A 25,457-nucleotide genomic window follows, 5' to 3' on the forward strand; every position below is an offset into this window, starting at 1 on the left:
AGGGAAAGAACAGATGGAGAAGTTTGAGCAGTTTGAGAAGAAGATGAGGCAGTGGCCATGCTGGTGTGTAGGAGTTGTGTAACATAGCTGTAGATTGAACGAGGATGTGAAATCAAGAAACTTTGAGGCATAAGAGTTAGAGGGGTTATCCACATGAATGTTAGTACTCAACAATAAGGGAAGAGAAGGGTGCTTTGAGAAATAAGGAAAGCCAGGAGTCAAAGTCAGTGAGAAAGGAAGAGAGGGACTTTTCAGGGAGATCAATAAATGACAGCTACCTGGAGAGGTAGTAGAATGAATAGGTGGATGGAGTGGACTTCAGAGGAAGAAAAGAAGTGAGACTGAGTTGGGTTGGAACCTACAAGAAAGGAAAAGTAGCAGCCCAACACTAGTGCTGTGGTGATCCAGGCAAGGTGTATAGAAGTAAAAAATATCTTCCATGACAGAAGGCAGCAACTGAAGCAGAGTCTTCAGGGAAATACCAAGTCTCAGAGCAAGAAGTTGCAGCGTACATTATATAGAGGTCATGAATGTAGGCATGCATGTTGGGGATAGAGCGGACATTTCAGAAGTCACACGAGAAAGGGAAATAAGAGGGAGAAAGGAGATGAATAGGAATAAGATAGAGAACTTGTGGTTTGATCTGCACAGGTTTGGTGAGAAGTAATTAGGATTAGGATTGGTATCCCCAGCAGAGGAAAAGAATGAGCAGGACAGTAGAGAAGAGTAGAGTAGAGGAGGCATGATGATGGTGAGAAAGATGAGATGCACTCAGACAGAATGGAGATGGCTTAATGAAAGGAGGAACACCTTGAAGCTTGACAGGTGAGAAGTTAGAAGACAAAATGAATGGTGAGGTGTTGAAAGTGGAAAATTGGCAATGTTGTTTTGAAATCTGTAGTGGTTTGAGACGGGGAACAAGACTGGGGAGAGCTTGCATCAGGAAGAGAAAATGTAGTGGAGCTATAGGAAATAGAAGAAGGGAAAGTACAAACCTATGGTGATATAATATGACATGTGCCAACTGGTAGGCAGCCAGAATGAGCTTGGGGTAGCAGGAACAGAGACTCGAATGTATTGAAACTGGAAGTCACTTCAAAGGACACTGGGAGGAATGTCCAGATGGGCTACAAAACTTCCCCAGCATTTGGCAAGGTGCCAAAGGGAGTGTATGGTAGCAGGAGTAGAGGACTGAATGGTTTGAGCTGGGCCTGAAAGTCACCTCAGTAGACCCTGGGAGGAATATTCAGATGGGCTGCGAAGTCTCTTCAGCACCAGGATAATTTTCAAAGGCATTTCTGTTGGAAAAACTTTGCTTTACCAGCAGAAATGGAAAGTCTGCTTGCTGTGTGGGTAAATTTATGCAGATGCATCCTGTATATGTGTAAGCTTATCCTCTGTTTGAATAGGTGTTTGGGGTTGAGGGGAGGCATTTAGATTTACCTGCATAGTTTAGAAAATTCTACTAACTATGTATAATTTTTAGTAAGATTATACCAGTGGCATAGCTACATGGGGCCTGAGGGAGCCTGGGCCCCCTCAGATTTGGCCCTGGACCCCTCCCCCGTCGCCGCCAACCCTCCCCCGTCGCCGTTGCCATCGCCGTCGAGTACCTGTGCTGGCGGGGGTCCCCAATCACCGCCAGCCGAAGTTCTGTGTCTTCACTGAAAATTCTTCAGCCCGTCTCTGGGCTGGCGCGTTGCTGCAGCCTGCAGCAGCTGATCTGATTCTACAAGCGGGAAGCCGATTCTCTTTGCGTGGTATGAATCGTAGGAACGTGCAGGACGTCAGGACGATTCATACCACGCAAAGAGAATCGGCTTCCCGCTTGCAGAATCAGATCAGCTGCTGCAGCAGTCTGCAGCAACGCGCCGACCCAGAGACGAGCTGAAGAATTTTCAGTGAAGATACAGAACTTCGGCTGGCGGGGATTGGGGACCCCCGCCAGCACAGGTACTTGACGGTGACGGCGACGGGGGAGGGTTGGCGACACCAGGGGAGGGGTCAAAGATGGCGTCGGGGGGGGGGTCAAAAATGGTGGCGCAGGGGGAGGGGTTCGGCAGGGGGGGATGTGCCCCCTCACCTTGGGCTCTGGCCCCCCCTTCCGCCGAAGTCTGGCTACGCCCCTGGATTATACAACACAAAGAGCAGGTAAGTGCATAGTTTCCTTGGAGTTATTTTTTACAGGCATACTTTCACTCTGAAAATCTAGCACAGTTCGCACAGAGAAGAGCATGCGTACACTTTTTACCTTTGCATACAGTTATAAACTTAGCACAAAATAGCCAACTGCATGCATCTGACCAAAGAATGACATTGTCATTGCTGCTTCTGCAGGATGTCTACACTGAAATTATGAAGTTTGAAAAATCGCATAAGAAGGAGAGTCCATCTAGTAGCATTCATTCCATTGACAGGTAATGACTTAGTACATTTTTACATTAGTTTCCAGGGGGAAATTGGAATTGTTGACAATTTGGAACTCCTGTTGGGCTATGAGTCTTACAAAACAAAAATGCTTGATTTCTGTAACCACAGTTTATTAACATTTTGAACTGCCAGTGCAGTCTTAATTTGTTGTATCATATTTAGAAACAGAAGAAAACACATTAGTGTAAAACTGAGTGACTGGATAGTTGAGCTGACTGTCAGTTTCATGGCTCCTTTAAACAAAGTGAAAAAAAAGGGAGCAGTTTGGACCATAAACCTTCCCCTGGGGCATTTCTCACCGAAACATAGATCTGTGCCGAGTCCAATTATTTGTTTCTGTGATTGTTTCCTTTTGGTGGATATTTGAGTCCATTTGTTTGCTCCTGTGACTCTACGCCTTTGGATGGATGTTTATTCTAGTTCATTAATGGCTTTTGTGTGGATTTCTAAAAAATAGATTTTTAGCCACGACCTCAGACCTTCTGGGTTTTCTTTGTTGTGGAAGGTTCCTGGTCTGCCCCTGCTCCTTTGTTTTTTCAGATTCGTCCCTTCACAGGTTTTCCTCTCCTTTTTTTTTTCTGTTTGTGTCTTTCTTTCAACCAAAGTTAACTAATTATTTTTCTCTTCAGCTTTCAATATTTACTCTTATCGGGGATAATTCAGTGCCTTTTGCTTAAGTGATAATGCCTTTTGGGGAGGGTCCCTATGTCTATCCATACACATCTGTTTGTGCATATACAAACAAACATATTGGCTTTCATTTCCTCTATAAAGAGCAGAGCAGAGCAGAGTGGCAGTGTGAAGAACAAAAATCAGAGACAGGACAGACTGAAAATTTGGCAGGAGTTCTTGGGATCGTCTGGCAAGTAGTAGGGGAGAGTGGCAGGGTAGACTGAAAAGGTGGTGGAAAACCCCAAGTCCCATTGGAAATGATTGGCCTGACTTAAGAGAAGGGAAGAAGAGGGGTGAGGGAGCAGAGCATAAGGGATGGAATGGTTTAGGGAAGAAGAAAGAAAGGAGGAGTGGAGCATAAGGGTAGGAGTGGGGTTAGAGAAGAGAAAAAGAAGGGGAGAATACAAGAAGGGAAAGGGGAAGTGAGGAAGTGAAAAGGAGTGTTAGAGAAAGGAGAGGTACAAGGTTTAGTGGCAGCAAAAGGAGGGATAGAGAGTTTGTGAGCGGATGGAAGGAAAGGAAGAACAGTAGCAAAGGGTAGGGAGTGGAAAACAGTATAAGAGGGTAGGGGGGACAGGGAGTGAGTGCAGAAGGAGAGGGAAGAAGATTGAAAAGCCTACATGTACTCATTCATTGGCATTTCTGCTGTTGGGGGATGGTACCGGTACCAAAATATTGCACTCTCATTTCTTAGAAACAGACAGGAATGCTGGCAGAAGACTCCCTTTCAATTGCTAAACAGGAATGTTGCCCAATAGATAAACGCTGCCTGTGAAAATAGAAGTGCATTGATTTAGCCACACGTGGAGGGGCATAATCGAACGTGAATGCCTATCTCCATGGGTGTCTATGTCCGAAAAGGGGTACGTGAAGAGGCGGGACAGACCGTATTTTCGAAAAAATGGACGTTTTTCAGCTGGGCTTTTGTTTTTTTTAGCGATAATGGAAACTAAAAACGCCCAGATCAAAAAAACGTCCTAATCCGAGCCATTTGGTCGTGGGAGGGGCCACGATTTGTAGTACACTCGCCCCCCTGACATGCCAGGACACCAACTGGGCACCCTAGAGGTCAGTGCGGTGGACTTCAGACAACACTTCCACATGCATAGGTCCCTTACCACGGGTGCTGAGCACCCAACCCCCCTCCCCCAAAACCCACTACCCTCAAATGTTCAACACTACCATAGCTCTTAGGAGTGAAGGGGGCACCTACATGTGGGTACAGTGGGTTTTGGAGGCCTCCCATTTACCAGCACAAGTGTTACAGGTAGGGGGGGGATGGGCCTGCGTCCACCTGGCTGAAGTGCACTGTGGTACCCACTAAAAGTGCTCCAGGGACCTGCATACACGCATGCCTCTAGGACTTTTTGCTGCTATATAACATTGGCACACCAGTTGACACCTGAAGACTAATCTCTCTGAAAACGTCCTTTATTGGAATAAGCACGCTTACTCACAGTTAACTGCAGATCAGAGGTTGTGCCCCACTGGCAACGAGTCTCCCTGGTACTGAGATGAGCAGTAGGTCAGAGCTGGCAGAATGCCCTCTTTTAGCCACATTCAAGGTAAGAACTAAGTTCTGTAACATGTGAAAGGGATCTAAAATTGGCTTACAAAAATGGCCACTACCTCATGGACTACCGGAAACAAAACAGGGCACACTCTAACCCAGTAAGCAGAGGGAAAAGCACCATGGGAGTAGAGCCTACCAGCTACCAACATCGTGAGCATTTGCCACAAGCTAGTGGAATCACGGAGCCCAATACCCTACACCAACCACAATGCATTGCTGATGTGATTCTGCAGTGCGCATAACAGAAAAGGTGTCACACTCACCCGAGAGCCACATCAGAACCAGGGAAAGGCTGTCACAGGATAGAACACATTCTGCTGTCATGGAGGTGGGTACGGCATTTGAGGCTGGCATAGAGGCTGGAAAAAAAGTTTTTAAAGTGGGGTTTTTTTGGTGGGAGGGGGTTAGTGACCACTGGGGGAGTCCGGGGAAGTCATCCCCGATTCCCTCCAGTGGTCATTTGGTCAGTTGAGGCACTTTTTTGGGACCTGTTCGTGAAAAAAAAAAGGGTCCAAAAAAAGTGACCCCAAATCGCGGTAAAAACGCCTTTTTTTTTTCGATTATCAGCTAAAGACGCCCATCTCTGCTCGGCCGATAACCACGCCCCAGTTCCGCCTTCACCACGCCTCCAACATGCCCCCGTCAACTTTACCCGTTTCCGCGATGGATTGCAGTTGGAAACGCCCAAAATCGGCTTTCGATTATACCGATTTGGGCGCCCACGGGAGAAAGATGCCCATCTCCCGATTTGGGTCGCAATATAAGCGTTTTTCTCTTTCGATTATAAGCTGGATAAGCACCTCACTTTCAGTCACTGCTCACTCTATGCCAGTTGTCTGCCCAAATATATTCTTACCCCCCCTCCCCCCCGCTACCATATTTTAACATGGCTGTTTCAGCTGAGTCCCCTACTCAGATGTGCCTGAGTATATGAATGGAGGAAAGGAGAAAAACTCCATTGTGTGTTCAAATATGGGTGCACACCCAATTTGCATATGCAATTTAATTGATAAATGAGCCAGTAAATAGGCACTAATAATGCTAATTTGCTTTAATTAAAATTTGCATGCACATTTTTAGGTGCTGTAATAATATGCAGATCTGAAAAGGGGGCGTGGACATGGAAAGGGGCATGAGTGCATTAGGGGCAGTCCTGGAATTTGGGCAGTTTTATAGAATAATGGATACCCATGCCTAATTTAGGCACAAGAATTTACACCAGGTTTTACTTGGTGTAAATCCTCTGGTGCGGTTCCCGGCACCAAATGCTATTCTATAAACAGCACCCAACACTGAGTACCGGTTTTAGAATAGCGCTTAGTGCTAATTTTTTATCTGTGCCCAAATGGAATTCTATATAGAGTTCAATTCTGTAACAGTGCACTTACATCTAGATGCCTAAAGGGTATGTTTGTATGGTGCCTATGTGGTGGTACCTGTTCTATAGGTGCCTATTTTTCTTTATAAACTACTAGCGTAACAGGTTAGATATGGATATATAATTTAGTTATGAGCACTTACACTAGGCAAAGAGCTGGTATAAATGCTCATGCCTAAATTGTGAAAACATGTACATAAATGATAACATTCTATAATTTATGCATGTAACTGTGCACCCTGCTCAACCTCTGCCCAAGTACTGTCCATGTCTATGCCTACCTTCCAACTACACACCACAGCAGGATTTAGTGCATTCTGAGTATCGCTGGATAGCCGGTTATGGGGGATTTAACCGGCAGGTGCCGATCCTGGTCAGTTGAATGCCTTTGAATATTGAGGGGGCTTATATTTAACACCCACTACAGAAGGAACATAAAGAAGGCAGGAGTCTCCTAGAAGAAGAAGGAGATAATGGGAGTGCAAATAGTTTAACCAGATACTCTGGACAAGACCCTTCAAATATTTTATAGACAGACAAGCCAGCTTAAAAGAAATTCAGGTCGCAACTGGAAGTCAATGTAAATTCACTAAACAGGGGTGGCATGATCAAATTCTTACCATAAATCAGTTTGGCTATGGCATTCTGTAAAACTTGCAGTCGAGAAAGTGTAGTAAATGACTATGTCCAATAAAAAAAGGTATCATCATATTTTCTTTTCCATGTTTCATTTTGTTTGATTTCTATTGATAAACCTTTAAGAGTGGACTAACACGGCCACCACACCTCTCTACATAAAAAGTACAAATTATTACAATAATCTAGATGAGACAAAAGAGCCAGAATCATAAAATGTCTTTCAGAGAATAATAAACAAATGTTTCTTACCTGATGAAGTTTAAAAACACTGATAACCATAGAGTTGATCTGGGGAACCAAAGATAGGGAGGTATTCACATAAACTCCCCAAATTTGAAACTGATTCTACACCCATGTTAAATCATTACTTAGTACAAGTTTAACAGTAGTGGATGCACCTGCACGGTCAATTCCCTCTGTAGCTCTGTGTGACCCTGGGTAAGTCACTTAACCTTCCATTGCCCCAGGTACAACAGTACAATGTACTGTTTAGACTGTGAGCTCACTAAGGACAGACCCAGTACCTGTACAATGAAACTGTAAACCACTTATGTCTAAGCGGTATATAAATACTTGAATAAATGAATGAATGAATAATAATTTTTTCATATCTTTATTTAATTTGAAACTATGGGCAACACTCAGTTTTTCAATCCTTTCCATACAAGATATAACACTGGGCATCATGGAATCAATAACAAAAAAATATATCTGCATAAGAAATAAACTTAGCCCTCAGAGAGAGAAAACTGTGTCAGAATGAAATCATATAGACATTAAACAGCATTGGGGAAAGGGGGGACCCTTATGGAGCACCGCAAGGTGATTTCCACTGAGCTGAAAGTTTATTGTTCATTTTAACACAATAATGTCTGTAGATCAAAAACTCTCTAATCCAATTAAGTACACTACCTACAATATCCAAAAGACTCAACTTATAGAATAAAATGTTATGATTAACCGAAAGCAGTGGTAAGATCAAACTGTAGTAGTATGGCAGCTTTACCCTGAGAAAACAGTAATTTTACTTCTGATATGATAGCCAACAAAACAGCCTCTGTAGAATGAAATGGTCGGAAACCAAATTGCAGGGAATGCAAACAGTTACATTTGATAAGAAAATCAGATGATAATTCTGCCACATATGCTTCCAGTAACTTTGCAAGAAGAGGAATACTGGCCACTGGTCTGTAGCTTGCAGGCTGATCAGAGTCCAATTTAACATTTTTCAGAATAGGAAAATTGTTAAACCAGACAGCCAGAGCTGTTGGAAATGAGCCCTGTTGAAACTTAGTAACATATACATAGTAGATGACGGCAGAAAAAGACCTGCATGGTCCATCCAGTCTGCCCAACAGGATAAACTCATATGTGCTACTTTTTGTGTATACCTTACCTTGATTTGTATCTGTCATTTTCAGGGCACAGACCATATAAGTCTGCCCAGCAATATCCCTGCCTCCCAACCACCGGTTCTGGCACAGTCCGTATAAGTCTGCCCCGCACTATCCCCGCCTCCCAACCACCAGCCCTGCCTCCCACCACCGGCTCTGCCACCCAATCTCAGCTAAGCTTCTGAGGATCCATTCCCTCGGAACAGGATTCCTTTATGTTTATCCCACACATGTTTGAATTCCGTTACCGTTTTCCTCTCCACCACCTTCCCTGGGAGAGCATTCCAAGCATCCACCACTCTCTCCATGAAAAAATACTTCCTGACATTTTTCCTGAGTCTGCCCCCCTTCAATCTCATATCATGCCCTCTAGTTCTACCTCCTTCCTATCTCCGGAAAAGGTTTGTTTGCGGATTAATACCTTTCAGATATTTGAACGTCTGTATCATATCACCCCTGTTTCTCCTTTCCTCCAGGGTATACATGTTCAGGTCCGCAAGTCTCTTCTCATATGTCTTGTAACGCAAATCCCATACCATTCTCGTAGCTTTTCTTTGCACTGCTTCAATTCTTTTTACATCCTTAGCAAGATACGGCCTCCAGAACTGAACACAATACTCCAGGTGGGGCCTCACCAACGACTTATACAGGGGCATTAAAACCTCTTTTCTTCTGCTGGTCACTCCCCTCTCTATACAGCCTAGCAACCTTCTACTTACGGCCACCGCCTTGTCACACTGTTTCGTCGCCTTCAGATCCTCAGATACTATCACCCCAAGATCCCTCTCCCTGTTGGTACCTATCAGACTCTCACCGCCTAACACATACGTCTCCCGTGGATTTCTACTCCCTAAGTGCATCACTTTGCATTTCTTCGCATTGAATTTTAATTGCCAAACCTTAGACCATTCTTCTAGCTTCTGCAGATCCTTTTTCGTGTTTTCCACTCCCTCCCGGGTGTCCACTCTGTTACAAATCTTAGTATCACCCGCAAAAAGGCAAACTTTATCTTCTAACCCTTCAGCAATGTCACTCACAAATATATTGAACAGAATCGGTCCCAGCACCGATCCCTGAGGCACTCCACTACTCACCTTTCCCTCCTCCGATCGCATTCCATTTACTACCACCCTCTGGCATCTGTCCGTCAACTAGTTCCTAATCCAGTTCACCACTTCGGGTCCTATCTTCAGCCTGTCCAGTTTGTTCAAGAGCCTCCTGTGGGGAACCGTGCCAAAAGCATGCTGAAATCTAGGTAGATTACGTCTATAGCACATCCCTGATTTAATTCTTCAGTCACCCAGTCAAAGAATTCAATGAGATTCGTTTGGCACGATTTACCTTTGGTAAAACTATGTTGTCTCGGATCTTGCAACTTATTGGCTTCCAGGAATTTCACTATCCTTTCCTTCAGCATCGCTTCCATTACTTTTCCAATAATGGAAGTGAGGCTTACCGGCCTGTAGTTTCCAGCTTCTTCCCTATCACCACTTTTGTGAAGAGGGACCACATCTGCCATTCTCCAATCCCACGGAACCTCTCCCGTTTCCAATGATTTATTAAACAAATCTTTAAGAGGACCCGCCAGAACCTCTCTGAGCTCCTTTAATATCCTGGGGTGGATCCCGTCTGGTCCCTCGGCTTTGTCCACCTTTAGCTTTTCAAGTTGTTTATACACACTCTCTTCCGTGAACGGTGCTATATCTATTCCATTTTCATTTGTACTTTTGCCAGTCCATCGCGGTCCTTCTCCAGGATTTTCTTCTGTGAAAATAGGTCAAAAATATCTATTTAGCAAATTTGCTTTTTCTTCATCATTATCTACATAGCGGTTTGCAGCGTCTTTCAGTCTCCCAATTCCCTTATTTGTCTTCCTCCTTTCACTAATATACCTGAAGAAATTTTTGTCACCCCTCCTTACATTTCTAGCCATATTTTCTTCCGCTTGCGCTTTCGCCAGACGTATCTCTCTCTCTTGGCTTCTTTCAGTTTCCTCCGGTATTCCTCTCCGTATTCGGCTTCTTGAGTTTTTGTGTATTTCAGGAACGCCAGCTCTTTAGCCTTTATTTTCTCGGCCACTTGCTTGGAGAACCATATCGGTTTCCTTTTTCTCTTGCTTTTATTTACTCTCCTTACATAAATGCTTGTGGCTCTATTTATAGCTTCTTTTAGCCTGGACCACTGTCCTTCCACTTCTTGTTCATTCTCCCAGCCCATCAGCTCCTTCCTCAGGTATTCCCCCATTTTACTAAAATCAGCACGCTTGAAATCTAAGACTTTGAGTGGCTGCCCTCCACTTCAGCCGTCATATCGAACCAAACCGTTTGATGGTCACTGTCGCCCAGGTGGGCACCCACCCGGACATTTGATACACTATCCCCATTTGTGAGCACCAGATCCAGCGGCACTCCCTCCCTCTTGGGTTCCGTCACCATTTGTCTGAGCAGAGCACTTTGAAAAGCATCAACTATCTGTCTACTTTCCGATTCCGCAGATGGAACCTTCCAATCTACATCTGGCAGATTGAAATCTCCCATCAACAGAACCTCTCTCTTCTTTCCCAATTTTTGAATATCTGCGATCAAATCTTTATGTAGTTCCTCTAATTGTGTCGAGAGTCTGTAGACAACACCCACGTGGACAGAGGTTCTATCCTTCTTCCTTTCCCCAGGTCCCTGTCATTTCAGTCGCCGTGATATCATTCCTCACAAACAGAGCTACTCCTCCACCTTTACGACCCTCTCTATCCTTCCTAAATAGATTATAGCCTGGTATGCTAGCATCCCATTCATGGGAACCATTGAGCCACATCTCCGTGATTGCAACAACATCCAAGTCTGCCTCCAGCATCAGGGCCTGAAGGTCATGAACTTTATTGCTTAGACTGCGAGCATTTGTGGTCATCGCTTTCCATCTACATTTCCTGGTATGCGTTTCAACATTACTGATTTGGGGGTTTCTTTTCTCTTTGGGTACCTTCATATCTTTTTGTTCCACTTTCATTGCTTTTTCTTCGGCTTCCGTTCTGTTTTTAAGAACATCACAGTGCTGTAATGGAGCAAAAGAATTTTGTATGGTCAACACTTGTGAGGGCGGATGCTTTCTTGTCACATAACGAAGTCTACCTGAACCTACCGTGATCCGTGTATTCTTAGGTGGTTTTATCCTTTGTGGTAGTGGTGATAATTTGGTATTATTCTGTGCAGTATGATACTGTGCGGTCCTAGATGTTGCTTTAAGTGCATCTAGTTCCTGTTTTACTTTACTGAGCTCGTGTTTTAATCTAGTGAGCTGTAGACAGATAGGACAAGCCCTAAGTCTCCAGATGATTGGTCTTGAAACAAAAGCACCATAATTATTACAGAGAATAAAAGTCATCCTGATTGGTTGAAATGGGTATGAACAGGTGTACTATGATGGAGTTACCAGTCTGGAAGACTGCCTCTGTGTGACCGAGGAGTAAAGTAAGCCAAGCAACCAGCTGACTTGAGATATCTCACATAAGATGACATCTATCCAATAGACAATTGGATTTGGAATTGGATAACTTCCCAATCAAGAGTTTGAGCTTATAAACTGAAAGTGGTGGAAAATCTGCTCAAATTCTATTGGCTGGGCAGCTAATACAATTATCATGAACCGAAGACGTAGTTACTGTATCAAGATCTGGAGGAAATAAATTTCTAATTTTTATTTTATCAGAAAAGTAAAATGCCAGACTATCAGCAGAGGGGCAAAGTTGTAAGTCATTGACATTTGAATTTGAAGATGTCAAAGTATGAAACAGGCCAAAAAGTTTCTTTTGATCTAAAACATTATTTTCTATTAGATTGGCATAATATGTGTGCTTGGCAGTTTATAAATGATGTTTAAAAACTGTTTCCATTCAAGTCTACTTGCTGCATTTTTGGCCTTTCTCCACTGATGTTCTAGCTAATGACAAGTTTTCTTCAAAGCAGCCAGCTCAATAGTATACCATGGTGCCTGATGTCTAGCTGAATTCAGTTTACAAATAGTCGGTGACAGAGTATCAGTTTATTGTGGAGAGCACATTATGCTAGATATTCAGATGATCAGAAACTGTTGCAAGATCTAATTAAGTAAGAATCTTCGTCCAAAAAAACAGTTGAATCTATTCTATGTCTAGTCAGTATAGGAATAGATGATGCTGTAGAGATTGATATGGATAAAAATAATGTGAATTCAGCCAGAAAGTGGCCAGACTTACTGGTTTCCAAATAGTATCACTTGTTGTTAAATGAGAAATAGACCCAGAGAAGAATGAAACAAAGTCTAAAGCATGCCCTTTCTCATGAGTTGGGTCTAAATCAATAATCCTCAAAGATCAAGTTTCTAAAATTGACAGGCTTCCCACATGACCGTTATAATTGCAGTTTCCAGACTGTTAATTAATTAATTAATTAATTTATTACATTTGTATCCCGCGCTTTCCCACACAATGCAGGCTCAAAGCGGCTTAGTTCTTACCTGATGTGCTTCATATTGAGCTGCTTTGGGATGTCTGTTATCAACACATATTTCATCCAGTGCATCCTAAATGGTTCTGTAACCATATTGTAAAGCTCTGGTCTGATTAGCTCTTGCTGACCACCTAGTGGAAGACAAGAAGTTTGTTACTGGCATTATCAGAGCTTTGGCCATGACAGTTCCAGTAAATAGTATCAAGTTTTTCACACTGACATGACAATTTATGTCATATTGTTCAGCAGTATGACCTAGTTTCCCAATCCTTGAATTCAGAATTGAAGGCATTGTCTTTCTTAGAGAATAATTTGCAATGATAATAAAGTGATCCTGTAATATAGCACAACCACTGACCGAACTTTTTAATGCGGCGGTGGAAAAAGGGGAACTCCCAGCAACGTTGAAAGTAGCGGATATAATGGTATTTTTAAAACCGAATAAAGATCAGAATAAACCTGAATCCTATCGACCTATATCCCTAATAAATTATGAAGCAAAGATATTTGCGGGTATCTTAGCCCACCGCCTAGCAGGGGTGTTAACAGAGATTATAGCCAACCCACAGGTGGGGTTTGTTCAAGGGAGACAACCGGTCAAAAATATTAGGAAGATCTTGGCTTCGCTGGAATATATGCAGTATAAGCAGCAGGACTCTCTACTAATAAGCTTCGAAGCGGAAAAAGCGTTTGACAGGGTGAAGTGGGACTTCCTATTCCAGACATTAAAGGCCTATGGGATGGAGGGATTCTTTGAACGGGCTATCCGTACATTATATAATGGACCAGAGGCACGGATTTGGGTTAATAACAAATACACACAAGCATTTCCGATCCGCAGGGGCACCCGTCAGGGATGCCCTCTGTCCCCGCTGCTGTTTGCGTTAACGCTAGACCCATTGATACGGGAAATTTTAAGGAACCCCGAAATAGAGGGGATAAGGCTAGGGACGGGGGAATTCAAGGTGTCAGCATTTGCTGACGACCTACTAGTACATCTGTCTAATCCAATGCAATCTCTACCAGTGGGTTTATATCTCTGTACCATAGCCTAGTTCATACTGGAGTATTAATAGAGGCTCTACTTCTTTTTCATCCTGCTAGTCCAGATGAATGAGTTGGACAGGTACAGTAGGTTTGCTTGCTAGGCCTGATTGCTCAGGCTGCAGTCCCATGCTTTACAGTTCTGGAGGTAGAGTACCTTGGCTAGTTGCTCCTTTGATTTGGGTCCTGGTCTTTCCAGTTGAGCTTGGCGGGGTTCCACCCTCCAGCACCATGTGCCTAGCCTACTGGCTTGTGCTCAACCAATTATATATAATCACTTGTGTTCCTTAATGCTTCATCAATTGAATTTAAACAGTTTATTTGTGCACATATATATATTGAGACTGTATATTATTTGACACATCAGTTGAAATCTCATACTGGTATAATAATCTTCACACTAATAATGTCTCTTGAATCCTTTAGTGAACATCCATATATATATCATAACTATAAATCTTCAAATAGTGTGTTTAAGCAACTCCCAAGTATCAATCACACAACTTATTTTTAGAAAAACTGTAACGCAATTCTTTGAATTTTGATAGAGGCCATGTTTCACCAGAAAACTCAATGCAAAGAATAGAGCTTCTTAAATTTGAACCACCTGGCCCATCTGAAAACCCAAAGAATTGATTTGATTTGCTTACTTTATTTTTTTTTTTTTTTTTGTCTATTAGATTGTAAGCTCTTTGAGCAGGGACTGTCTTTCTTCTATGTTTGTGCAGCGCTGCGTACGCCTTGTAGCGCTATAGAAATGCTAAATAGTAGTAGTAGTAGTATTAATGGAGTGCTTTGCTGAGTATGGCTCTTTCTCTGGTTTTAAATTAAATACTCATAAATCGGAAGGCCTCGCAACCAACAAAAGACTTAGAGACAATTGGAGAGGAGACTTTCCTTTAAAATGGGCAGGTAAGGAATTTCTATATTTAGGGGTATGGTTAACAGCAGACACCAGACGACTATATAACAAAAATGTCACAACTCTGCTACAAGACACTGGACAAATACTTAGCCAATGGCAAAATTTACCACTCTAAGAGTGGACGGATAGCTTTGTTCAGTATGATAGTATTCCCTAAATGGCTGTATGTGATGTGACAATTACCACTATGCATCACCCAGAGGGATTTGGGGAAACTCCGATCATTGCTGTCCAGATACTGCTGGGGAGGTAAAAAGCCAAAGATAAAACTAGAGCGGCTCTATGGAGGGGGGAAAAAGGGAGGACTTGGATTACCCAATATGAATTGGTACAACTGGGCATGTCTGTTAAGACATCTGGCAGATTGGATACTAGGTACGGAGGAGTATACGCCTTGGGACTTGGAAAGGGAGTTATTCCACCCACTGCACCCACATTATTTGATACACCTTACGCAGACAAACACGCCAAAGCAGTGGAAAAATCATATATTATTGCGTCCAATGAGACGTGCTTGGCACTTTTTGATGAAACAACTAGGGAATAATCCAGTGAATACAGATATCAGAAATTTGGATTGGGATTAATACAGGGGAAAGTAAAAGAATGGGCAAAACATGGAATTGTGTATGTTACAGATATGTTGATGGACACAGGGGATATAAGATCTAGAGAGAATTTAGAGGACCTGGTGGGTAAAGAACAGGTGGATTGGTTCACTTATGGACAGGCCCAGGCGTTTATACGTCAGGCTCTGGGGAGCAATTGTTCAAGGGGAGTGTATCGGATGGTGGAGGAATTTTTTCTACCATTGGAGGTAGGGCAGATTACAGTCTCTGGGATCTATAATGCATTGAGCACTCTACACTTGCATCAGACATATGAGGACATAGAGAAGAAGTGGGCTGAGGAGTTACAAATGCCGGTACAGGAGGGAGTGGTAGCACACAGACTCAAGGAGATTCATACTATGGTACATAGTGCACGACAAAGAGAAATACAATTTAGAATCATCACTCAGGCATATTTCTCCCCAAAACAGGCGTTTTATGCGGGGCGCCTGGAAACCCCAGCGTGTGTCAAATGCACAGACCAGGGGGGGTCATTACTTCATATACTATACATGTGTCCCCGGGTGGTGACCTTTTGGAACAGGATTCAGGGATACTGTGGGACGCTTCTAAAGAAAGAGATCCGACTTAGACCGCAGGATATAGTTCTGGGAATGGAGAGGGGTAGGCTAAAGTTGCGACGGGTGGAATCACTCTTGGTATGTAAAGCTCTGATTGTGGGGAAACAGTGTATTTTACAACATTGGATAAAGGAGGATGCTCCAACATTTTGGGAATGGAGGAACGCATTCCATGGCCTGCTGGTGTGGGAAGCAAGAGGAGCAAAGAAAACCCCTAAATGTAAAAAAAGAGTTCTGGGATGTATGGGAACCGTATATTCAGTCACTGTCAGGAAGAGCTCGCAGTTTAATTCTGAACTCCATGTCATTGTAATGGGATAGGAAGGGAGGGAGGGGGGGGGGATTACGGGGTGGGGGGGACTAAGTTGGGATGGTTGGGTGCTAGAGGAGGAATGTATTATTAACAATATACAGGAGACTGATCTGTTAATGGACACTTATCTGGCTAGAAGATATATGGATATAATTGCAAGTTATGTTATTGTTTACTTGAAACAACACAGAGTGTATTTAAAACTGTTGAAAATATTGAACAACATCTGCCCATGTTTGAAATAATGTATACTTGTTCAGGTGTTCAATAAAAAATTATGTACTCTAAAGTGATCCTGTAGAGAGAGACATACAAGCTATTCTCTTGACAGTACTTCTCCTTTTGTTTTTATTTGCTAAAAGTGTTCCTGAGTTACATTCCTGCTTGTGTTTCCATATTTTCTCATAGAAGCAGAGAATACACCAATGCATTCTCTAGGTTTGTTTAAATAAAAAATAGTTTTGCAGTTTTTCCATCAACAAACCATAGAAGAACTAGCAATGGTTTTGTCTGGACAGTTGTATGACAGTGATTTCCCATGTAGTTTTATGGTTTTATCTTTCCTTTTACCTGTTGAAACCTACTCTTCAGCCATGGAAACTGTTCCTCTAAGAACATAAGCGTTACTACTGGGACAGACTGAAGATCCATCAAGTCCAGTATCCTGTTTCCAACAGTGGCTAATCCAGGTCACAAGCACCTGGCAAGATCCCAAAACAATAAAACAGATTTTATGCTGCTTATCCTAGAAATAAAAAGTGGATTTTCCCAAGTTCATCTTAGTAATGACTTATGGACTTTTCTTTTAGGAAATTATCCAAGCCTTTTTTAAACCCTTCTAAACTAACAGCTTTTATCTCATTCTCTGGCAATGAATTCCAGAGTTTAATTACACATTGAGCAAAGAAATATTTTCTTTGGTTTATTTTAAATTTACTACTTAGTAGCTTCATTGTGTGCCTCCTAGGCCTAGTGTTTTTGGAGAGAGTAAACAAGTGATTCACTTCTACCCGTTCTACGCCATTCGTTATTTTATAGACCTCTATCATATTGCTCCTCAGCCATCTCTTCTACAAGCTAAAGAGCATTTTCCTCATAGGGAGGTTGTCTCATCTCGTTTATCATTTTTGTTGCCATTCATTATTTTATAGACCTCTATCATATTACTCCTCAGCTGTCTCTTCTATAAGCTGAAGAGCATTTTCCTCAAAGGGAGGTCGTTGTATCCCGTTTATTATTTTTGTTGTCCTTCGCTGTACCTTTTCTAATTCTGCTATATCTTTTTTGAAATGCAGTGACCAGAGTTGCACACAGTATTTGAGGTGCAGTTGCCCTATGGAGCGATACAAAGGCATTATAACATTCTCATTTTTGTTTCCCATTCCTTTCTTACTAATTCCTAACATTCTATTTGCTTTCTTAGCCGCTGCTGCACACTGAGCAGAGGGTTTCAAAGTATCATCAACGATGACACCTAGATACTTTTCCTGGGTGGTGACTCCTTAATGTAGAACCTTGCATCACTTAGCTACAGTTTGGGTTCCTCTTCCCCACATGCATCAGTTTACACTTGCTCAGATTAAACGTCATCTGCCATTTGGATGTCCAGTCTCCCAGTCTTGTAATGTCTTCTTGCAATTTTTCACAATCTTTTTGTGATTTAATAGCTTTGAACAACTTTATGCCATCAGCAAATGTAATTACCTCACTAGTTATTCCCATCTCTAGATCATTTATAAATATGTTAAAAAGCAGCTATCCCAGCACAGACCCCTGGGGAACCCCACTATCTACCCTTCTTCTTTGAGAATACTGACCGTTTAACCCAACTCTCTGTTTTCTATCTTTTAACCAGTTTTTAATCCACAATAGGATATTACCTCCTATTCCATGACTTTCTAATTTCCTCACGAGTCTTGTATGAAGTACTTTGCCAAATGCCTATATCCACATGTTTATTCACCCCTTCAAAGAAATGTAGTAGATTAGTGAAGCAAGATTTCCCTTGACTAAATCCATGTTGGATTTGTCTCATAAATCCATTCTTATGTATATGTAAAACAAGTTCTGGGCACCAGCTTTTTGGGTCAGGTACCTAAAACCAGGGCCACAAACATTAGTTCTGTTTCACTGAGCTGGGTGCAGGCCAATGCCAGACTTGATCCTGGTAGGCAGAGTTTTAAGCCACACTCTTTATTATTTCTTTGACAGTTTTAGAGCAAATAGACTTCTTGTACTCCAAAGAATCTCTCCACTCCAGTTCTTATGTTAAATGCAAAACACAACTTTACTGGAACGCTGCAACAAGCAGATATCCAAACTTCATATTTTTCTTTAACAAAGAGTTTACTTTGATGAACGAGGTTTTTGTGCCAATCCAAGACTTTTGGTGTAAAGTTCCAATTGTTGAATTAATACTCTCTTGTATGTCCTAAGGTATTTGCAAATTTACAGCATCAACCAGTCCTCCAAGACCCATGCTTTCTGGCAGAACAGGGATGTGGTTTCCTGCTCCTTCCGCAGTATGCTGTCCCACTGGGCTTTTACCTAGCTGCTGAGCCCATTCAGGATCAGACCTCCCTGTCTGTTCTACTCCTCCTGTGGGCTGGGCTCTTCACCCTTCCATTCATGCTGTTATCCCTTCCTACAGTGAATCTGGAGAGTTCTGCACCAGTTCTATTAATCCCCTGGGGAAATTCACATACCCAGTTTACCAGGGGATTACATGTATGCTCTGTAATTTTGTTCTTTATAATAGTCTCTACCATTTTGACTGGCACCGATGTCAGGCTCACCGGTCTACAATTTCCTGGATCACCTCTGGAACCCTTTTTAAAATTTGTCATTACATTGGCCACCCTCCTCTTCCAGTACCATGCTTGATTTTAAAGATAAATTACATATTACTAACAGTAGCTCTGCATGTTCGTTTTTCAATTCTGTCGTTACTTTGGGATGTATACCATTCAGTCCAGGTGATTTGCTACTCCTTAATTTGTCAAATTGCCCTATTACATCTTCCAGGTTTACAGAGATTTGTTTCCGTTTCTCTGATGTGTGCTGTGGAAATGCACTTTTCTGCCATGGAAACATGGTCCTCTGCTGTTGAATGTTGCTCGTATGTGGCTGATTGGTTTACCAGAGAGTCATCAACTTGCTCAGACTCGTCTGTTAACTATGAGCATGGTACTAATGAAAAGAAGACCAACCTAAATAACAAAATAGAGCTATCTAGGATATCTTGTAATCAAATATTCATATAGCAATAAATGATATCCACATACACTCCTGATGTATTTACATAATTTGAAGTGGAGGAAAAGCCTCAAATGTTAAGGGAACACTCCGTCGTTGATTAGACCAACATAAGGGAGGTCCCTTAAATCATCACGGGCAAAAACCTCCTTTATCCAAAAGTATGGCTTTTATCCAAAAGTATGGCTAGTCTGCTCTAATACTCTTGAACGGACAATGACCATATATATTTTACTTAACGGTTCTACTTGCACTTATCTTTAACCTTGCAGTCAATTAGACACCTTCCATGGCCCGACTTCGGCCCAAGTTTCGAATTCTGCCTCAGGGTCCGTGGTGTCTGACTGAAAAGTTGTGCAGAAAAAGCAAATATAAATCACATCAGTATATTTTCTAGAGACATGACTTCATTAACTCATTTTCAAAGTGATCCTTACAATGTGCAGGTTATCTGTCCACATCCGTATCTAGCTGTCGAAAAATGACCGCGGTTTATAAAGGCTTACGCCAGACGCCCTTGCCTGAAGATCCGCCTAAAGGGGTGTCAATCACATGACATCACGCTGTATTAAACAAATTGATTCCATTCAATTCTGGTGTTTATGCCAAATGGATACAAAGTATGTAAGCGAAAAATCCAGCGTTTTTCTTGTCTCAATAGGAGAAGTTTCTTATCGCCTCCCCCTAAATGCCATTTAAGTTGTTGGAGCACAAAACATCTCAGGCTTTCAAAAGAATGTCCTTCCTTGTTACAATGAACTGCCAGAGGTGCTATAGTCTTCTTGGTATTAATATTACTTTTATGCTCCATCAATCTAGTGGATAATTTTCCTGCACTTCAAATTTTGTAAATACATCAGGAGTGTATGTGGATATCATTTATTACTAGTGAAAAGAAACCATTCTAATGCTACCCACTGTCATTTATTCACCTCTTCTTCATATTTTTTTTTTTTTGTGCTTTGCTGATCCTGGAAGAGACATTTTTATTTAGTGTATACTGTCGAGGATATCTTTTGAAAAGTGTATCCTACTCCTACATCTCATGTGAAACAACAGACAATTCTGTTTCTCCTGCATTTCAGGAAGTTATTTGCCATATCCAGAAACAGATTAGTGCACACTAAATGACACAGAGCCCATTGTATACCTATGGGCTTCTTAGCATTTAACACACACTAATTCATTATCTTGTGCTAAATCCATTAGTAAATGCTTAGTAAAAAGGCCCCCTAGCCTTCCTACATACCTTTCCATTGCATTAGACTTGGTTACAGTCCTATTTTTCTTATTGGAAACATTCTAAGATGCAGAAGGATGTGATGTTTAAAAATACTGACCTGACAAAACAAAGCAGAAGAGAGACATGACTAGTTGTTTAAAAACAGATTGGAAGAGGTGGGTTGAACTGTTGGAGGTCAGAGAGCAACCTCTGTAAATAGCTGATAAAATTCAATGTGGATAAGTGCAAATTGATGTATATAGGTAAAAATAATCCTACTTGTATGTACATAATGCTGTGTTTTGCTATTAAGTGTCATCATCTAGATAAAGAATTTTGAAATCATGTTCAATAAAGTGAAATTCTTAGTTCACTGTGAAGCAGCAGCAGAATGCTAGGAATTATTTGGAAAGGAATAGAAAATATCAGATGCCTCTGTACAGATCTATGGTGCATGGAGTTGAGGAGTAGCTCAGTGGTTTGGGCAGTGAACTAAGATCCTGATGAACTAGGTTTGATTCCTACTGCAGCTCCTTGGGACCCTGGGCAAGTTACTTAACCCTTCATTACCCCAGGCGCAAAAAAACACCTTAGATTGTGAGTCCACTAGGGACAGAGAAACATAAGAATAGCCATACTTGGTCAGACTAATTAATGGTCCATCTAGCCTAGTATCTTTCTTCCAACAGTGGCTAACCCAGGTTACAAGTACCTAGCAGAAACCCAAATACAGCCACATTCCATGCTACCAGTCCCAGGGCAAGCAGTAGCTTCCCCCGTGTCTATCTAAATAAATAGTACCTGCATATAATGTGTGCAGCACTCCATACATCTAGTAGTGCCATAGAAATAATTATTAGGTGGTACTAGGACTAGAAGACACTCCACAAAGCTAAACCATAGCCAATTTTAAACAAATTGAAGAGTGTGTTTTCAGTCAGTGCATAATTAAACTGTAGAATTTGTTAGTGGTCAAGACAGAGCTGGATTTTATGCAAGTTTGTATGAATTCCTGCAGGAAAATCCATAAACAATTATTAGGTAGAAGGACAGGGGAAAGCCACTGCTTATCCCCAAAGTGAGCAACAAGTAATTATCTACTGATTGGGATCTGACCCAGATTGGCTGCTGGTCTAAATGGATTCCTGGTCTGATCCAACATGTAAGTACATAAGTAATGCCACACTGGGAAAAGACCAAAGGTCCATCGAGCCCAGCATCCTATCCACGACAGCGGCCAATCCAGGCCAAGGGCACCTGGCGAGCTTCCCAAACGTACAAACATTCTATACATGCCTTGTACCACAGCATTAACAGATAGAATCTAACAGCCACTGCAGGATCTAATTTAGTATTCCCACCCACCCCTAGGACAACTCCTCATTTATAGTCAGTTATTGTAATTAGGGTAACAAGCAAGGAGTGCTCTTATAGAGTTTTAAATACATTTCATTACCATCTAAGAAGGAAATACTAAATAAATCATACAATACACTATATAAAGTAAAAGACACTTTTATATTAGGCTAATATCCTTAATACTGTAGCAAGTTTTAAAATATTGGAAAACTCAAAAACACTAAGATGGAGTCAGCAGTCCAGCAGCGAGAGGGGTGCTATCCAGTCTTTTGCATTGAGTGTCACATGTATGATTATCTCCCAGTTGGTGAGATGTCATATGTTTGCGCCCGATGCAAAGAGCTCCTAGCTCTTAGAGAACATGTCCGTTCTCTTGAGGCTAGAGTAGCAGACTTGGTGGAGCTGAGGGAGACAGAGAGGTACATAGAGGAGACCTACAGGGATGTTGTAGAGAGGTCCCACCTCCAGTCTAGTAGCCCTTGTGCTACCTTGGAGGAGGGAGGTCTCCTAGAAGGAGAGCATCACCCTGGTGAAGTAGGAAGTACTCCTGTAGCCAAGACCTGCCCACCAGGGGATGTACTATCCTCTCGCACTGAGGATATGTCTCCAAGTGCTGCCCGGGAGGGAAAGGTTAGGACAGCTGTTGTAGTTGGTGATTCGATCATTAGGCATATAGATAGCTGGGTGGCTGGTGGACGTGAGGATCGCCTGGTGACTTGCCTGCCTGGTGCGAAGGTGGCGGACCTCACTCGTCACCTAGATAGGATTTTAGATAGTGCTGGGGAGGAGTCTGCTGTCTTGGTACATGTGGGTACCAATGACATAGGAAAATGTGGGAGAGAGGTTCTGGAAGCCAAATTTAGGCTCTTAGGTAGAAAGCTCAAATCCAGATCCTCTAGGGTAGCATTTTCTGAAATGCTACCTGTTCCACGTGCAGGGCCCAAGAGACAGGCAGAGCTCCAGAGTCTCAATGCGTGGATGAGACGATGGTGCAGGGAGGAGGGTTTTAGATTTGTTAGGAACTGGGCAACATTCTGGGGAAGGGGGAGCCTATTCCGAAAGGATGGGCTCCACCTTAACCAGGGTGGGACCAGGCTGCTGGCATCGGCATTTAAAAAGGAGATAGAGCAGCTTTTAAACTAGAAATGGGGGGAAGGCCGACAGTCGCTCAAAAGCGCATGGTTCGGGAAAAGGTATCTTGCAAAGATACCTCACAAACAGGGAAGATAGGGTTTCTGGATAGTGAGGTTACACAACAGACCGTGGTAGGCCAGGTGCCCTTAAATACAACTAAAGATCAGACAAAAGATGTCAAATCAATAGTGTCAGGTACTAAGCATCATGCAAATAAGAACAACAAACATACTCTGAAATGTCTATATGCAAATGCTAGGAGTCTAAGAAATAAGATGGGAGAGTTGGAATATATTGCACTAAATGAAAAATTGGATATAATAGGCATTACTGAGACCTGGTGGAAGGAGGATAACCAGTGGGACACTGTCATACCGGGGTACAAAGTATATCGTAATGATAGGGTAGACCGGACTGGTGGAGGGGTAGCATTGTATATTAACGAGAGCCTTGCCTCAGATAGATTACAAATTCAGCAGGACACAAATCACACCTTTGAATCACTGTGGGTTGAAATTCCATGTATAAAAGGGAAAAAAATGGTGATAGGAGTGTACTACCGTCCGCCTCGCCAGGATGAGCAGGTAGACACAGAAATGATAAAAGAAATCAGAGATGCGAACAAAATGGGCAATGTGATAATAATGGGTGACTTCAATTATCCAAATATAGACTGGGTAAATGTAACATCGGGACACGCGACAGAGATACAATTCCTTGATGAAATCAAGGACAGCTTTATGGAGCAACTGGTGCAGGAGCCGACGAGAGAAGGAAAAATTCTAGACTTGGTCCTTAGTGGAGCGCATGATCTGGTGAGGGACGTTATGGTACTGGGGCCGCTTGATAACAGTGACCATAATATGATCAGTTTTGACATCGACCTTGAAGTAACTGTACACAGAAAGTCAAATACATTAGCGTTTAACTTTAAAAAAGGAGACTATGATAAAATGAGAAGAACGGTAAAAAAAAAACTTAGGGGGCAACTGAGAGAGTAAAAACTGTACAACAGGCGTGGACGCTGTTCAAAAATACCATCCTGGAGGCCCAGGCCATACATATTCCGCGAATTAGAAAAGAAAGACGGAAGTCCAAAAGACACCCGGCCTGGTTGAAAAGTGAGGTGAAGGAAGCTATTAGGGCTAAAAGAAACGCCTTCAGAAAATGGAAGAAGGAACCGTCTGAAAATAACAAGAAACAGCATAAGGAGTGTCAAAGCAAATGCAAGGCGCAGATTAAGAAGGCCAAGAGGGAGTATGAAAAAAAGATAGCATTAGAGGCAAAAAACATAGTAAAAAATTTTTCGGTATAGTAAAAGCAGGAAGCCGGCAAAAGAATCGGTTGGGCCGCTGGATGACCGAGGGGTAAAAGGGGCGATCAAGGAAGACAAAGACGTAGCGGAGAGACTGAATGAATTCTTTGCTTCAGTCTTCACCGAGGAAGATTTGGGTGGGATACCGGTGTCGGAAATGCTATTTCAAGCGGACGAGTCGGAGAAACTTACTGACTTCACGGTAAACCTGGAGGACATAATGGGGCAGTTCGGCAAACTGAAGAGTAGCAAATCTCCTGGACCGGATGGTATTCATCCTAGAGTACTGATAGAACTGAAAAACGAGCTTGCGGAGCTACTGCTAGTGATATGCAACTTATCCTTAAAATCGAGCGTGGTACCGGAAGATTGGAGGGTGGCCAATGTAACGCCCATTTTTAAAAAAGGCTCCAGGGGAGATCCGGGAAATTATAGACCGGTGAGTCTGACGTCGGTGCCTGGGAAAATGGTAGAGGCTATTATTAAAAACAAAATTATAGAGCACATCCGAGGACATGGATTACTGAGACCAAGTCAGCATGGCTTTTGTGTGGGGAAATCTTGTCTGACCAATTTACTTCAATTCTTTGAAGGAGTGAACAAACATGTGGACAAAGGGGAGTCGGTTGATATTGTGTATCTGGATTTTCAAAAGGCGTTTGACAAGGTACCTCATGAAAGGCTGCAGAGGAAATTGGAGGGTCATGGGATAGGAGGAAATGTCCTATTGTGGATTAAAAACTGGTTGAAGGATAGGAAACAGAGAGTGGGGTTAAATGGGCAGTATTCACAATGGAGAAGGGTAGTTAGTGGGGTTCCTCAGGGGTCCGTGCTAGGACCGCTGCTTTTTAATATATTTATAAATGATTTAGAGATGGGAGTAACTAGCGAGGTAATTAAATTTGCTGATGACACAAAGTTATTCAAAGTCGTTAACTCGCGACAGGATTGTGAAAAATTACAAGAGGACCTTACGAGACTGGGCGGCTAAATGGCAGATGACGTTTAATGTGAGCAAGTGCAAGGTGATGCATGTGGGAAAAAAGAACCCGAATTATAGCTACGTCATGCAAGGTTCCACGTTAGGAGTTACGGACCAAGAAAGGGATCTGGGTGTCGTCGTCGATAACA

At 42.4% G+C, this 25,457-nt stretch overlaps 1 protein-coding gene across 1 annotated transcript in view; it reads left to right on the plus strand.

The window, feature by feature from the left end:
* SPEF2 (sperm flagellar 2) overlaps nucleotides 1–25,457 on the plus strand; it is a gene marked incomplete at its 5' end in the record, with an annotated part of 550,273 nt that overhangs the window by 110,586 nt on the left and 414,230 nt on the right. The window contains one exon of the mRNA XM_030191922.1: nucleotides 2,338–2,417. Within this exon, the coding sequence (XP_030047782.1) occupies nucleotides 2,338–2,417 (80 nt within the window). The remainder of the gene's footprint in view (nucleotides 1–2,337; nucleotides 2,418–25,457) is intronic.

This window comes from Microcaecilia unicolor, chromosome 2 (genome assembly GCF_901765095.1).
Source record: "Microcaecilia unicolor chromosome 2, aMicUni1.1, whole genome shotgun sequence".
Lineage (NCBI taxonomy): Eukaryota > Metazoa > Chordata > Amphibia > Gymnophiona > Siphonopidae > Microcaecilia > Microcaecilia unicolor.